Source organism: Canis lupus, chromosome 32 (assembly GCF_048164855.1).
Source record: "Canis lupus baileyi chromosome 32, mCanLup2.hap1, whole genome shotgun sequence".
Classification (NCBI taxonomy): Eukaryota; Metazoa; Chordata; class Mammalia; order Carnivora; family Canidae; genus Canis; species Canis lupus.
In genome coordinates, this window is record NC_132869.1 from 18,029,406 (window position 1) to 18,046,744 (window position 17,339).

Below are 17,339 nucleotides of genomic sequence, written 5' to 3' on the forward strand. Positions count from 1 at the left end.
ATAACTGTCTCCAGGTCTGTGAGTGAAAATTAATCCTCCCAGCAATAGTCCTCTAGCATTTAAAAACAAGGTCCTTAAACCATGCAATAATGACATTTCTGATAGATCTCTAAGAACTACAGTTAAAAATCACAATAAAGTACATTCTGTGGACAAAACAATGATCTAAAAATCTCCCAACAATTTATAGGTATGTAACTTTTAGTATAGTATCAACCTAATTGTCCTTTATTTTGGCTCATCTAATTTACAAACATGATTTCTGAAGTTTAACAGTATTTGTAATGGCAATGTCCAAAGCAATTTTGGCTGAGTAAAGTGCTATTTGTTGAACAAAAATGTAGTTGTTTGTGCAAGTTTAAACATTTCACAAGGCCAGCTGAGTTCATTTCAGCCTTACTTACAAAATAATTATTGGCAAATGGAATGGGCTGGGGGGTAGAGACGAGACGTTTTCAAGCTTCTGAGAGATTTACAAAACCAAGTTCGTCAACCACTGAAAGTAAAATTGAAAGGTCACAGACAATTAAAAAGGTACAGGTTTAAATCTCAGGATTCAAAAGGGGTTCCAACAAGAGGAATATTTACAATGGAACAATGAGGAAAATGTTTTGTTACAGACAGAAACATGGAAAATATGCTGTTGAAAATTGTTGGCTCTGAAATAAATAAAATCCAGACTGAGACTATTAAAAATATCAAAGTGATCTACCATGTGCCAACTCTATATTCTTCTGTTGTTTGTTATAAAGAAAATCCATTATTGAATATAATGCAGTTTTGGTTAAATTATCAAAGACGTTTTCCGAATGCAAACTGTTGTTTACCATATGCTATATATTCTTTTCTAACAACTTTAGTACACATCTATTGCAGACCCACAGGCACAGAGTTACAAGGAAATTTTGAGTCATATTTCACTTCCTAACCAAGGTACAAATTGCTTCCAAAATAGTCATTTGATTCATTTCTATTTAGCACCTATTACGAGCAAGATTTTTTGGATGGCAAAATCAGAGATACAAAAAAAACCTTCAAGATATTCATGGCCTGTTAGGTAGAAGAAAGCATCTTGTCCACTGACTGCCATTATGCCTAGACTGGAGCCCTCTAAAGAGTGACAGCTCACCACATCACAGGAAACCTGTCCCTCAGTGGCAGTGAGGAAGGTATGTGTTAAAGTCAACTTCATTGCAACTAACCTGAGTTTTGTCTTCTGGAATAAGATGGAACACACATACTCTATTGTCTTTAGTGTGGTTTTTTGAAGATGTTGTTGAGAGGACTTTTCCTTTGTTCTGTATCGTTTCTTCCCCCTTCGTGCAGCAAATTAATTTCACCTTTATTTTCACCGCCCCTCACCTTACTGTCCTTGGGGATTATAGGAATTATTTCATATCAGTTCAGTGAGCTTAACTGTTCAGGATTCAATATTGCATTTAAAATAGCATTTTCAAATCAGGACAGTCAAAAAACAAGAGCTAGAACCCATTCAATTGGGGATTCTCCTTTTGTCTTAGACTAGCCCTAACAACAGATGTTCAGGGGGTTAAAGGATGGAGCACCTAAGGTTTGCCAACACTGTGTGTGTGGGGAGAGGGCATGATCAATCTTTTATAATGAAATAGATGTGCTCTAAGACGATGACCAAACTTGGGATCTTAAGATACTTAAATCTAGTGGTCTAAAAATCACAGGATTAATTAGGTCGTGTTTTAGAAATGATGCTACAATATCAGTTTCTTCCTGGTAAGAAGTACTCAAGTGTCTCTAATGAATAGAACAAGGACTAACTCAAATATAATTTTTCTGCTAGCGGTTATTCATCTGGCATCTTCTGAAGCGGTGACTACCATGCCCAGGATCATCTAAGCTTGAGAAACTTTATTTCGCCTCCAGAATGTCCCCCCTCAAATCCCACATCCATGCAAGAACACAAAGCCAAGGGTACACTAAAAAAAAGAGAGACTGTTTTATTGTGACATTTATGACATGGACCCCTTGTTGATAGGAATGACCGAGGGTAATCTTGGCATATTGCACAGGTGTGATGAAGGATGCACTGGTGATCCTCTGGCTGCTGAGGCTGGTTCTTGGTCCTCCCAGACCTCCATGCACGTGTGGGCCAGTCACAGAAATTTCCTTACCACTTGGTGTATACATTTAACAAGTCTTTGGTCTTAATAAGCACCATTACAAACCCTCACATTAAGGGCATTATTATTCTAGTTTATACATGTTTCAATGATAAAAAATAGCACGATTACAGTATACACACACTTAATTTACATGTAATGTATTATACTCATAACTGAGATAAGCTACTGAACTAACTTTGGTTGATTGAAATTAATGAAGTATTTGAACTGAATACTTGTAATTTGGTTTCTAAGTTGTGTAAATATTACAGTGCATTTATAAATCTAGTTTGAGAATTTACTAGCACCAAATAGATATTATAATTGGCCAACCTAGTACTTGTGTTTGGAGAAGCAAAGTTTAAAAATTTGAAAAAATAAGACAGTCCACCGATTGAAAGCACTTTCCTGTACATCTGCTAGAAGGCTGGTGCGTCAGCGTGAAGGGCTGACCCCCAATGCAAATACGTGTCCCAGTTTTCAAGAATCAACACATATGACAAGGTAGCTCAGCTACACACATGAGAAGCCTGAGAAAGTGGTTGTTTTGAACTAGGGTAGTCACCTGTACCTTGCTTTTTGTAATACAAGAATAGTGCTAATTTATAGAAATTTATTTGGTGAAAGATTGTACCTATGATATGAAGATTCTGATTGGGGGAAAAAATCCGTTCTACCTATCTATCTTTGTTTTTTTAATTATTTGGTCTCTGTATGGTGAATTAATGAAGCAAAATCTGAATTTTCATCTTCAGATTATCACCCAGTTCACCACTGAGGTAGTCTTTGTCATATTTATCTTCTAGCTGATTAAGTTCTTTCTTTTTATAAAGTGGAGTACTACTGATTTGTAATGAATAGGTTCCAGCCACTGGCTTCTTCTTGGTGAAGTGGAGGTAGCTGATCCCTTCCTTTTGGTTGATTTTAAAGAAGCCATTTTCATTTCCAGATTCGATCAAGTATTTGTTGTGATTTGTCAGAGTCGTCAGGGCCGGGAGGAGCTCTAGGATTCGGACCTTGTTACTGATGTGGGAAATATTGAACGCGAACATGGCTGTCTTCTCAGTGTCCCAACTTGCAAGACTCACATTGGTATCTCTCTCAGGCTGGTCCTGGAAAGACACATGGCAATGGGTTAAAGGTAAATATGCCACTCATTTCTCATCTTAAAGAAAAAGTGACTCGAATCTCAGGCTAATATCACATTCTGCTCAGGTTGTATACACCATGTCAAAAATGCCTATTCTCATAAAACACTGTTTAAGTCACAAATCTATTAAGTTGGCACATGCTTATAATATTAAAAAAACTATTTAACTGATGTCAAGTTTGGAAGTCAAGTAGTTAGCTGGAGGTCTTCTCATGTAGTGCGTCTCAAAGTGTGCTCTCTGGACCATAAGCATCACCTGGGAATCTGTTAGAAACACAGGATTCCTGGTGCCCCCTGAGACCTACTGAATCAGAAACCCTGGGGGTGTCTCCCAACAATCCATTTTAACAAGTCTTCCAGATGATTCTGATGCATGCTCAAGTTCGAAAACCACTGTTTTCATAGACTATTTTCTTTCCGTAGACTTATCTCATTTCCCAAACCACAGCGGATGGGTTGAAGCAACCGATGCTAAGAAAGAACCAGTCTATTTCAATTTTGTTCACTGACGCAAAAGCATCCCCTCTGAAGGACACGCCTATGAGCCTACTTCCTGACTTTGATGATCTGCTAATATTCAATGCTTTTCACCTGGCTTCTTGCTTGCCTCTCTGGGACCACATGTGCAGGATTCTCTGGGCCTGGAGCCAGAGGTCTGGGTGAATATCTGTGCCTTTCTGAGTTGACTGAAAGGCTGCAGCAGCCGTAGGCAAAGAAAACCAGGCTGCTTGAGCTCCCATGTTGTTTTTGTCTAGAATCCAAGTTCCCTCACACTCCACATGGCTCTTTTCAGTAGAGGAGCCTCTAGCTTTCAGAACTTGGCGTCCCCATGGATAGAGCACTATGTCACTTCACTATTCTGCCCACTTGCTGTCCTGGAGCTCAGACCTTTCCTTTCAGCAGACTTTGGGTGGGTGTTTGACTTTCTCTTTGGCGAGACAGAGGAAATGAGCAAGTATGTGAAAACCTTCGAGTGGCCACTCCCTAAAAGCAGCAAGAAACTCCAGAGAGTCCCACAGACTCTTGTAAAATGTAGCCTAGAGCTCAGGGAATGTCTGGATTTTCTCCCCAGGGAGCTTTTTCACACTTTGGAACATCCTTGGAGGAAACCACAGGAATCTGGAAAGCTCTTCTGCAACAGAAGACATCAGGAGAAACCACCTTCTGACCCACCTCAATGTTGGAGGCATCTGTTTCATTTGCACTTCTCCGTTTCCTGCCTCGTTTGGGGTAGCCATTGATCTTACACTCATAGCAAGCCTCCGGGGAGAGAGAATTGTCATCCATTTCACCACTGGCAGGTGGCTCCGAGCCTCCTCGGCCCATGCCAATTCCAGAAACACAGTGCCTATAGAGGAAGGGGGGAACACAGCCCTTTTTCATTAGAACTGGGAGATATGGGAGGAGGTACAAGAGTTCTGGTGAAGTATGGACCCCCATCTAGTGACATTTAGCCATTGATTCTTGTTCATTAGGTGATACGCTGGTTCTGATAGCCACATAAAGTCCTCTGTGTTTAGGTTCTGAGTCCCAGTTCCTGGGGTTGGCTGATTTCTTTCTACTATCTCTCAAGGTCCTGTGTCACATATTGATATTCCCCTTCATTTCTGAACCCGACTGTGGCAGGTATTTGCTGTCCTTATGCCAGAGAGGGGACATGGAGTGGAAACAGGGGAATAATGGGGGGTGAGGGAGCCCATGTGAATTGGAAGGTTAAAGGAAAACGTCTTTTTATGAACCAGAAAGTGAGAAAGGTATGAGCCACTACTATTGAGCTCCTTGCCCTCTTCCTGCTTCACTGACCCCATCACTGCTGCCTCCCTTTCCACAACCACAATCATCAGCTTTCATCACTCCAGTTTCTGAGCAATTTCTTCTATTTGACCACTCACTATGGCTGAAGGTACTGAAAATATAAAGTTCTAGGTAGAACTGAAGTTGACTTAGACACAAACTGTAAAGATGTGTAATGTGTAAGATGCATGTATCAGAGCTTGCCCAACTGTGGGAAATTGTTTCAAGTCATTCAAAACCACTAGGGCCATTGGCTCTGACTCATGTGAGGCTGGATAAACAAACCCATGCCCAAGAGAGAACTAGTTCAGCTGTTTTTCTTTGCCTTTCAGTTATCAAAGCCAAATTACAGAGGGAGGCTTGCATGTTTCACAAGTACCTTGTTTTGTTATTCTGCTTACTATTTCATAGGCCTCTTGGAATGTATTTACCAGGCTCCTCTTTCAAAATGTGTTGAAATATCTGAATGATCCTAAAAGTCTTTATTTTGGGGCAGGGTCCACTCTAGTGATTTATAAAGAAGCCCAAACGGTTACAAATGATTAGATTTCTATTAATGGGTCATAATGAAGACCAACTATCTCTCTTTTTCTATATTAGTTGGTCTATTTTCTTATAACCCATTTTCCTTTATGCCCTTAAGATTCAAAATATAATGCCAATAAGCAGAATCTTTTTAAGCAGAATCTTCTTTGTGTTTTCAGCAATATATGGGCTCCTACTATTTTCTGCAATCCTGCCAGAGCCCAATACATTTCCTTTCCTCTTCTTTCATCTTGTAGCATGAAACATGCAAAAACAATAAAATGGATGAAATGATGAATGCTCATCATGTGTGTATGTATACATTCACATAATGATTAAGTTATTGGAAGGAAAACCTCAAATTTGTATGCTTTGCTTCTTTTCTCAGAACTCCTTTCCAGTATTTTCGTATCCCTTGAACAGCACTTACAAGAAGTGTGACTACAAAGTCCCACTGGCCAGAAGCCAGTTTGGAGTGTCACAATTTTTGCTGGGAAAATGGTTCTGGCATTCAACTTATAAAGAATGAGTCTACTGAGAGCCAGACACAAACATCTGGGAATTTGTGTCCTATTGCTGGCATTCTGTGTGCTTCCCATGAAACATTCTTTTACCTTCAAGCCTATATGGACCCAAAATGAATCACTTGAGGTTTGTGTGTCAAGAAATCAAAGGCCACTAAATTAAATTAACTTGATATATACATGTACCTGTACTATGGAATACATGATTTTGTGGGTTGTATATATGTGTATGTGTGGTTGCATACGTGTGCGTGTGTATTTCATGTCTGTGTGTTCCTAATGAAAAAGGTAAAAATTGAAATCCTTAACAGGACAGACAAAACTACATGGACATCAAGTCTAGATGAATTCAGAGGGGAAAGAAGACCTATATTTGAAAACTCGCCACTAAACTTTCAAATTACTGAGTAAAATAAAAATGTCTCTTCCCTTCCCCAACACTCACACATACAATGTGGTGAAGTATTCTACCTAGAGAAGACCATAATTATTTTAACTCTCATATTTCATGCTCTTTGGGTAGTTCTTAATGTAAACTTAAGTCTGAGGTGTAAAATATATTTTAAAAACCAGGTATCTTTGTGATTTATTCTAAGAGTAGAAGGATGAGAAGGCATTTCATGTCAAGTCAGAATCCTGCTTGCCCCAGGAGAAGAGGGGGATCAGCAGTGTGCAATGTGAGTCCAGTTTTGGCATGGGTCGGCCCCCGCATTTTGGAGAAATCAATTTTCAACAAGAAGATTAAGAGAATGAGAAAGAGAAACATATATCAAGGTATTTACAATTAGTTTCATAGTCCATGAATTTCCAGAAATCTTGATGCCTCCTTTCATATGAAATAGCCTAAAACCATTGCAGAGCTAACCAAATGCACTATAGGATTATAAAAAGCATGGCTTTCCTCAACTAGGATGGGTCACTGGGAATTACATATACTTCAGGAAATCAGGAGCAAGAGAGCCTTTAGCCACAAACAGGAAGAGCAGCGCTTACCCTTGGCCTATTCGGAAGTAACCAGGTGGACAGCCACACAGGTAGCCACCCTCAGTATTGGAGCATCCATAGCTGCAGGGGGCTTGTGCAGAGCCACATTCGTTGATGTCTTGGCACCCTCCACTGAACTGTTCGTACTGGAAGCCGGCGGGGCACATGCACTTGTAGCTTCCCAGGGTGTTGTGACAGGAGGCTCCTCCACAAATGTGTGCGCTGAGGCATTCGTTTTCATCTGCAGGGAAAACCAGAACACACGGCATGTGTGACACCAGCCAGGCATTTCCATCAGGGACTGCCAGCCAGCTGGCCCTCAGCTAGCACTCTCAGGAAGGTAGGGCAGGCCGAGGTGGCTGGGGTGGGGAGAGGGACGAGAGAGAGAGAGAGGGAGAGAGAGAGAAAGATGTGGAAATGGATGTGGCCTCTTGCCACGTGGTGAGCAAACGTGGTCGATGAGGTCAAATGTACCAGGTGGAGTGCATTAGAGGATGGCATGCCAAGGACCGACAAATTCCAGGTCTCATTTGAAGCCAACACTAGTATGTTCCGCTCCACATGAGCCTTCTGTGAAGCACGTGGATCTCGTTTGGAGCTAAGGTTCAAGGTTCGGGGTGGGAGGGAAGGAGCCTTCCAGCTCTCCATGAACGGGACGACAATCTCCAAAGCAGAGACCAACCATACTCCTAGAGGCTGCTTTCCCAGTCCTTTTTCAGGATGTGCAGGGCTGGCAAGGGCTGACATCCTGCAGGAAGTGTCTGCCCCACTTGCACTTCCTTTGCAAAAATCTGCAAAAGCCCCCAGGTGCTTGTCCTGGGGATGAATAGTGCCTTCTGGTATGTCTGCTCCCATCTCTGAATGGGCCCCCCCTTATCCAAACCAGCCTCCTGCCCAGAGTGTCTGGGCCGTGTCTAAAGCAAAGTATGGCTGGAAGAGATTCAGTGCAGACTTCACGAGCAATAATTGGAAAAAACCCACAATAGAGACAGATGCTGCAGGACTGGCTACCCGTAGGCACCTGCCAAGTCTGACAGTAAAAAGCAGGAAAAAGAAATCGAACTATAAAAAATCAGCTTGAGGGAGAAAACCTTGAGTATCTCGCTATTTCTAATTTATACCTTTTTGAAATCTCTAATATATTTTTGTAGGCCTGCCTTTGTAGGGCAGGTTGGAAGCTTGCTGGTAAAACATTCCTTAGTTGCCAAAGCCCATTTTCAAGCATATATTCATTTGAATGCACATCCATTGGCCTTACCTTCACTGAGCAAACACTGCCAATGGAAGGGGGAGGGAAAATGTAACTAACTTTTATTTATTTCATTTTTGTAACTAATGTTTGTTAGATGACCATTGCTCGGCAGAGTATGAGGTGCTTCCCATTCATTACTCAACCTTTCCAACAAACATGGGCAGTAGGTGTTATAATCCCTGTTTTACAGATGACGAAAGTAAGGCCCTGGGAGCCTCTCTGAAATCTCCCAACAGCAGCAGCTGGGCAGAGATGCACACCCAAGGTCTGTCTGATGGCAGAAGCCATGTGTTTGCCTTTTTGTCAGTGTCTCTCAAGAGACTCTGCACCATTTAAACTGGTACTTCCTTTGTCTTTTAGTTGGTTTCACCTTTTTTGATTCCTTTATAAAAAACAAAACTGTTTCTAAGAAAACATCTGTACTTTTCTTTTCCCTTTCCCTTTCTTCCTTCCTTCCGTAGGCTCCATGCCCAGCATGGAGCCCAATGTGGGGCTTGAACTCATGACTCAGATCAAGACCTGAGCTGAGACTAAGAGTTGGATGCTTAACCAACTGAGCCACCCAGACACCCCGAAAATACCTGTCCTTAAATTAGAAAAACAGGTGGGTAAAATGGTGGGGGCAGGGTGCTTGCATATGTATAATATTCTTCCTTCTTTCCTCCCTCCCTTCCTTCCTTTCCTCCCTCTTTCCCTCTCTCTCCTTTTCCTCTCTCCTTCCCTCCTTCTTTCCTATGTGGAAGGAATAAATACACAATAAGAAAGCCCATTCACTGAACTGCCTGCTATAGTCACTGCCTAGTGACAGGTCTGTTTGAGGATCCTTTATATCCAAGGACTCTCAAGTATCCACCCAAGGTCATTTAGACTTCAGGGTCCTACAGAAATAATTAAATATGCCACTGCCTTTGTTCTTTTCCCCTTACTTTAAGGCAGAAATGAAACATGTGATAGATCTGATGGAGATCATGGGCACCAAAGAATGAATGAGGAGCTGAGGGTGCTTCCTTTGGTGGAAAGACTATCCCTGGGCTGGATATCTTCTCCTTGCCCCTCCATGTCTATCTCCTGACTTCACCCGCCCTCAGCTCCCAGAAGCTGACCTGTATGGAGCATCAACAGGCTCCTCTCCTTCATCCTGTGCTTTTAATTGGACTCAGCCATTGGTTTCCTGCTGGGACTCTGATAGATAAGCCTCTAAGGCAGCCCATGTCTGTATATGTAGGATAAGACCCATCAATATAAAACTTAGATTCATTCCATATTGTTCCAAAGGACAAAAATAGGACCAATGTTTAGAAGTGGGGGGGGGGACAGGTAATTTTCTATGAAAAAAAAATGTTTCTAAGAATTAAAGTTTTTCTATACAAAATTTGGGCTTTCTTGGAAGAAAAAGAATGCCCTTCCAGATGGTATTCAAGTCAAACTCGGATAACTGGGGAGGTTAGGGAAAGATTTATATTTCAGGAATGAGGTCAGACTAGATAATCTCTAAGGCTCTTTCTAGCTTTGGGCATCTATCTGCATTACTATAAATATCCATCCCAGTCAAGAACTCTCCCCTCCCCTTTCACATTCTTTTCTATTTTACTTTTTTTTTTTTTCTAAACTCTCTGAGAATCTAACAAAGTTTAAATTAAACTTGCTTATCGGCATGAGAGAGCTGGGGTCAAGCAGAGCAGGGATTAAGATAAGAAATTGGCAAATGTTCAATGTTTACAGCTTGAAAAGAGTCTGTGCACTTATCCTGCTCATCAATGTGCAAACACGATTTGTTTCACACGCTTTGCTCTACTCTGACCATTTTCATCCTGTGCACTCCAGAGCAAATGGCTCCCGGAGCAATTTTTCTGTACTCCAAAATCTTTTACTCTCAGTCAATACTTAAAATTGGGGAGGGTTGGGACACCTGGGTGGCTCAGGGTTGAGTGTCTGCCTTTGGCTCAGGTCATGATCCTGGGGTCCTGGGATCAAGTCTAGCATCAGGCTCCCCGCAGGGAGCCTGCTTCCCCCTCTGCCTATGTCTGCCTCTCTCTCTCATGAATAAATAAAATCTTCAAAAAATTGGGGAGGGTTTTGTCCTTTTTATAAAGAGAGACATTTTAATTTTATTGAAACATTAGATTCTCCAAAAAACCCTCCTTAGAAGCAGACTGAAACCTATCAACTCTGTCCTCTTAAATCAAAGGCTACAGCATTAGGCTTGCAGAGCATGTGTTAGCTATGGTGTGAAGAGGACCGCTAGGAGAATTCCAGAATGTAGGATGGGCTTTCTTTACAAATTTTCTCTGGCTCAACTCCAACTGCAGCTGCAAGCTTGATATTTTCTACAAAACAATGAGATCCAGTGGCCCCTGACCCCAAACCCATCCATCTTTTAAGAGTCCTGGCTGCCCAGGACTGAGAATCCAGAGACGTCTGGTCCAAAAGCTCTGCTCTGCTCTGCATGGCTCAGGAAAGCCATTCTGGCTCAAGGCAACACTCATTTTGGATAGCTATAATTCTTAAGAGTTATGAGCACAGTTTGGGCTAGTATCTCTCAGGCATCAAAAACCCCTAAGCCTCTTCCAACTTCTTAATTTATTCTAGAACACCCAGCTGGGAGATGATCTTCAAGGGGCCAAAGTAGAATCTCCGGGCAACGAGGACATGACCTGTCCATCTCCATTATCCCCAGACTGAAGGTAAGAAGAGGAAAGGAGGGCTGGTCAGCAAGTTGTGTAGTCTAAACTTTCCCAGCGCTGACATCATTTTAGCCAATCCTACTCACTCCTACAAAACTGTGTCTTGAAAAGTATCAAACCAAATGAGAGAGATGCAGTTTTGATAAATGAAAACACACAAAATGCATCTTCATTTGGAATAAAGCGAAGCACTGAGTAGTGGAGCAGCACCCAGGAAGTGGTAATCCTTGTGTCTTTGCTAAGGAGGGCTCTATACCCAGGTGTGTGGCAGCTAGAACAGGTTATCTGAGCACGAGCTTTACCATGGTGCGGCGTAGATACTTGAATGAAAAAAAAAAAAAAAAAAGAGTCAACATGACACTTGAAAGGCAGTCCTAAATCAGGAAGTTAAGAATCTGGGGTTCTAGCTCCAGGTGTGCCACAACCAGGATTAAGGACAGATTAATTTTCTTCCTTGGAATTTCAGGTTTTTATAGTAAAACTAAGAGCTCGGGCTAGATGGATCTGAGGTCCCTCTAAACTCAGAGTGCTTGGATTCTCTGATGCACTCTAAGACTGACTTTCCCATGACATTATGGAATCAAAAATGACATAATTTCAATTTAATGAATCTGTAGGTCTCCCTTAATTTTCAAAAGAATTTTCAGCAACCTGAACAAACTTGCCATGTGTGCTGCTTGCACTCTGCCCCAAAAGGTGTGTAGAGCTGAATGGGACTTCTCTGTCTGCAGGCCAAAAGTCACTCAAAATAGCCTTTGGCTGGCTGATATTTTTCAGTTAGAGGTAGGAACTCTGTTGGCCCTCATGTGAAGAGAACTCCAGTGTAGGCCAATGACTACATGCAGCAGAAGAGCAGGGGTGTCAGGGGTACTGAGAGTGAAGGAATTCTACGGGCATTTCATTTCCAATATTCTCAAAGTATTTTTTGTCATTTTTTTCTCCTCAGTTTACTATTTTGCAAAGGCTGTAACTCTCTGGTTTCAACCAGGTTGGGGCAATTTTAAATGACTATCTGTTGATTTAATGACAAGTTTAAAGTTTTCAGAAAGAAAGCACTATTTTGACTCACAGGAGCCAGTAGTGATTTTTGTCTTAGTAACAAGGAAAAACTACTTGCCAACACACTGGTTCCATTGGTAGTGCTGGAGATAGCCCTGGGGGCAGCTGCACCTGTAGCCTCCGATGATGTTCTGGCAGCCGTGCTGGCAGCGATGGTTTCCTTCACACTCATCCACATCTGAAAACAAAGGTAGAGCCGCCTTTAAGCCACATCAACCCTTGTCTCGGAGTTGTTCTTAGAAGCAACATTTATAGGCACAGTAATGGGAAAGGTGATTTTAATAAGAAATCTGACCACTAAAAATTATTTTACCACCAACACTACAAGATTATGTGCTCTGGAGGTTTTGATAAGTCCAAGGAGAAAGACATTCAGATATTCCCAGTAAAGTCTACAAATGAAAATGATGGCGAAATTAACGGAAGGCACAAGAGTACTCTATGGGATAGCTGTGTAAATTATTTGTATTTGCTTATTTGTGCCGGGATTAGAGACTAAAAGATGTCAATACAAAAAGGAAACAAAAAAAATTTATATTTTAATTACATATTATCAGAGGAGTCCTTCTTCATTTATTTAATCCACATTAGGGGAATCCTTTTATGGATCTGGATCCAATGACCAGAATATTAATGAATCAAATTCAGGAACCTAGCTATTTTTCTGGACTAATTCATGCCCTATTATATTACATTACTAATGGAGTAGAAAAGGCCTTGATAAGTTGAGGAAAGGCACATGTTATAGACATGATAAGCATGAGACAAAAGATGGGTCTCTGGGATCCCTGGGTGGCGCAGCGGTTTGGCGCCTGCCTTTGGCCCAGGGCGCGATCCTGGAGACCCGGGATCGAATCCCACGTCGGGCTCCCGGTGCATGGAGCCTGCTTCTCCCTCTGCCTGTGTCTCTGCCTCTCTGTCTCTCTCTGTGTGACTATCATGAATAAATAAATAAAATCTTTAAAAAAAAAAAAAAAAAAAAGATGGGTCTCTAAGATAGGACACCTGTGCCAACCCCATGAAATATTTCCCATCTTCAGTTGGGTGTTCTCCCTCTGCTCAGTTCTGGTATCTCTTAGAGGATGATGATGAAGGTTCTGAACGTCACAGACTACCTCCACTGGGACTTAGCAGCTGCATCTGGCTGAGGATCCTACCCACCTTCACAGCTGGCACCACTCTGATCAAGTGAGAATCCCCGCTGGCATTCACAGGTGAAGCTCCCTGGAGTATTCTGGCAAATACCCTTAGACCCACACAAGTTGATGTCAGAAGTGCATTCATTGTTATCTATAAGAAGCAATGAGGGAAGAGAATTAAAGTTCACTGAAGCTCTCTTTCTGTTGTTGAAAGGGAGAGAGGGACGATTCACTCAGAAAAAGGTCAAATAAGGCCAGTAACTTTTCACGTACAGGTGCGTGCAGGCATACACATACACACACACACACACACACACACACACACACACACACACACACACATCTTCTTTTTTGACTCCTTTATCATCTTCTTCCAATAGCAGAGGAACCAGAGAATGATTCCTTAAAGGAGTAGCTACCTTTCCTCTCGAGTTTTCTTCTCTCCCACTTACCAATGCAGGCAGTATGGTGTTGTGTAAATCCGGGAGGACATTTACAAGTGAAGCTGCCAATGGTGTTAACACACAGGAACTGGCAGTTGTGCTGTTTAGTGGCACATTCATCAAGATCTATTAAAAAAAACAACAACAAGTAATATGAGTATTAGAGTTGAACTGCTAGCACAGGTACCTATCCACTGCCCTAGGAAGTAGTTCTGAGTTTCTGACTTGTATGTCTCAACCCTGGCCAGAAGAGACACACAGGTGAGAGAGACAGCTCAGTGATTTCTTTCCCTGTTTTCTAACTACAACATGTTGAGAACAGCGGCACTTGCTGCTGTTCTCACCTCCAGGAACATCTTGTTTCCCCTTGTCTCCTCTTATCTGGATCCTACCCGGCTCTCATGGGGGAAGTGCTGGTCCCACATCTCCCCTGGGCATCCTTTGAGCCTCTTTCCTGTCAGTTTTCATAGTACATGTATCTGTACCACTGGGTTTGATCTTCAGTCCAACATGCCAAGTATGTGGAAGAATCTAAATGTCATGAGAAGAGCAGGAGGAAGGGCCTTATGTTTTGAGGGGATCTGTAGGAATCGTGTTGCTTCTCTGCTCACTCTGGAACCCATAAACACAGCATCGCTGGTGTGTTTGATACGTTGTGAAAAAACAATGTTACCTCTATATATTTAATTTCCATTTTTCATCTATTAATTGCTAGACCTTTCTGAGGATTTTCTCCCCACAGGCTGGAAAAAGACTGTAAATTTGTTTTGCTTGGCATAGATAATATATACACTGAGAGATATTTTCTCTTTAATTTGGTTCTCTATTTACATGAGTAAGTTTATGGCTCTGAGTTATAGCCTCACACTGCCCAGAGCTCACTGTGATGCACAGATGGAGATTAAGTTCTATGTGTAAGAAGAACAAGGGTATAAACAACTTTATTAAGATAGATTTTTTAAAAGATTTTATTTATTTATTCATGAGAGACAACAGAGAGAGAGAAAGAGAGAGAGGAAGAGACACAGAGGGAGAAGCAGGCTCCATGCCGCGCTAAACCGCTGCGCCACCCAGGGATCCCCAAGATAGTCAGAATTTTTAAGTAGGTCTCTCGACTTCCTCTCCCCAAATTACAGGATTATATAAGATTTGTGCTGCATAGGAAAACCTCAGACATTGTTCATCATGTCATCCTGTGTTACAGGTCTCTTAACTCTCTTTTTCCAGCAGACACAAGAATGGAGCTGAGGGTCCTACTTCCCTCTGCTCTCCACTTTCACTCTGCCCCATCACTTAACTTTTCTTACTTTCCTTTTACTCTGACAACCCTTCATGGCGGAAACGCTCCAACATTTGTTCTGAGATCTGGTCTACCTTTCCTTCTCCAAACCCCTCATTTTCAAAGTTACCCTTAAGTCTGATAGTCTTGTGCTCTTCAGTCAATATGTGAAGCTCTTACTGTTGAGAAGATGTTTCTAGGAGTAAATTTACACCAACAGAATTTTGCAAAAGATAACTTCTAGTTGAGGAGGGACTGATTTCTGCATAGAGTTCTGCTGCTGCTTAATTCTTTGTGATACTTATGGCTCACATAAGATCATGGAGGGCAAGAGTGGTCCTCTTTCACAGAACAAAAACCTAGACAAAGGGTTTACTTAATTGGGCACAATGTCTTTTAGGCAGTAATTAATCTGAGGTAGGACAATACCAGAGACCTGGGCTCTGTAGCTGCTGAATTGATTAACTACATAAATAGAATAATGGAAAGCAGAAAGGAAGTAATATATTAGGAATCTGCTCCACCTGAGCCTTAGACCCCTGGCCCCACTCTGAGACCATCATGGGAAGCCCCCATGGATACCCAAGGGGTGGGTCATGAGGATGGAGGCTGCCACTGTTCCCCCAACCCCAATCTTCCTGGCCTCAGCCTCCATCCATCCAGCCTAGGAGAAGGGTGGCAGGGAGATTCCAGGGAGGTACTAACCCCAGGGAAGCACCTCTTGCCTGTGGCGAGCTTGCCTCTGGATTCTTCAAATGTACAAGGAACGCAAAAACATGCTCAGGAGACAGGTGAGAGGGTACAGGCAAATTTCACTTTACCTTTGCAGCTCCTTCCATCCTCCTGCAGGATGTAGCCTTTCGGGCAGGAACACTGGAAACTCCCTTCTGTGTTTTTGCAGATAAAATTGCAGGGTTTGGGGGCCTGGTTGCACTCATTCAGATCTATGATCAAAACGATACAGTGTGATTGTCCATCTATAATGATGATCAGTACCCATCGGGTCTAACAGAGAATTTCAGCTTTGAGGAAAGAAAAAAACTCTGTGTTGTCTGCAATCACTGTCTTATGTTTTCCTATGAAATTACAGGGCCTTTTAAGATGTTCAGTTTGAGGACTTTATATTTTTTTCCCATAATATACAATTTCCCCTCAGAATAAACCCAAACATCAAAGGCAGAGCACTTACCTACACAGGAAGTTCCAGTTATATCTGGAGTGTAGCCATTTTTACATAGGCAATGATAGGATCCTCTGTCGTTGACACACTCCCCATTTCGACAAACATCATGAATAACCTTGCATTCATCAATATCTGTTAATGTAACAGAAGTTAAAATAAAGACATTATGAAACATGTATGCAGGGGGTGACCTCACTATAAATACTAATAAACTGTGTTAACATCTCATGGACCTGAGAAATGAAACCAAAGGGATGACAGTGTAAATTTCATCTGTAATGGTAATAAATGAATAACTGCACTGGATGATAGTATAATAACTAATCAGGCTAGGGGAACACTTTAAAAATAATCAGTTTTCTATAGTTGTAATTTTCCCTTCTGGGTCCCCAGACATCTGTCTCTTCCAGGCATATCCGGCTCCTTGCTCTATCTTATGCCATCAACCTTGCCTCCTGCTGACCTCTCATAAATGGATCATAGCAGTAGACTCGTTTGACAAGAAAATGCCATTTTTTTTCTAATATTATATGTCCAAGATAAGGAGGGAGGTTTCCTTCCATTCTTTTTGCTGTAAAGTTAATCCTGAAAAATATCAAATTGCATACTACTGAGGAAATGGGACCAAACTTCCTTTGGTGAGGGAAGCACTAGGACTCCGGGCTGGATCTCTGGGCTGAATTTTCACAGCCTGATAAGGAAGAGAGACCCTTATTCACAGTTCAACCCCAGGGAGAAAGATCTGGTCAATATGCACTGTTGAGCATTAAAGCCACTGTCCTTTCACATCGTGACCCATCTAGCTCCCTACTGCTTGCTGGGGCACCAATGCCAAATGACTTCATAGCCTTCGATTGCCAAACAACCATATTATACCAACAAATGTTATTTATCCTAACTCTTCCAATTTACCCTGAAATGTAATTTTGCCTGCCCTCCCTGGTCTCGAGAAACAGGTCTCATCCACCATCTCATTTTCACATCTTTGGAAGAGACATAAATTGCTTTTGGTCACCCCGTCTAATCCAGCTCTGTGTCTTTCCACATCCAGTTCTGTTATTCTACCTTTAGCCACGTCTTTCTAACATCAACACAAATCCTGCTTTCTCTCCTTTCTCCCCTCTCACTTCCAGTTCCTTCCCATGGAGCTCGAGAAGTCTCTCTCTCTGTTCATTTTAGGAGACT

General features: G+C 42.0%; 1 protein-coding gene and 1 long non-coding RNA gene across 2 annotated transcripts in view; one reads left to right on the plus strand and one right to left on the minus strand.

Moving 5' to 3' along the window:
* Positions 1-1,948: 1,948 nt before the first annotated feature.
* FBN1 (fibrillin 1) overlaps positions 1,949-17,339 on the minus strand; it is a 222,963-nt gene continuing 207,572 nt past the window's right edge. Inside the window, exons 58-65 of the mRNA XM_072808371.1 lie at positions 16,161-16,286; positions 15,793-15,915; positions 13,702-13,818; positions 13,272-13,400; positions 12,169-12,288; positions 7,125-7,356; positions 4,462-4,636; positions 1,949-3,250 (exon numbers count right to left, since the gene is read on the minus strand). Coding sequence (XP_072664472.1) covers positions 2,861-3,250; positions 4,462-4,636; positions 7,125-7,356; positions 12,169-12,288; positions 13,272-13,400; positions 13,702-13,818; positions 15,793-15,915; positions 16,161-16,286 — 1,412 coding nt within the window. The 3' untranslated portion in view covers positions 1,949-2,860. The remainder of the gene's footprint in view (positions 3,251-4,461; positions 4,637-7,124; positions 7,357-12,168; positions 12,289-13,271; positions 13,401-13,701; positions 13,819-15,792; positions 15,916-16,160; positions 16,287-17,339) is intronic.
* LOC140622699 (uncharacterized) overlaps positions 2,205-17,339 on the plus strand; it is a 39,237-nt gene continuing 24,102 nt past the window's right edge. The window contains exons 1-3 of the long non-coding RNA XR_012022391.1: positions 2,205-3,279; positions 6,728-6,905; positions 10,957-11,051. This is a non-coding gene — a long non-coding RNA (uncharacterized lncRNA). The remainder of the gene's footprint in view (positions 3,280-6,727; positions 6,906-10,956; positions 11,052-17,339) is intronic.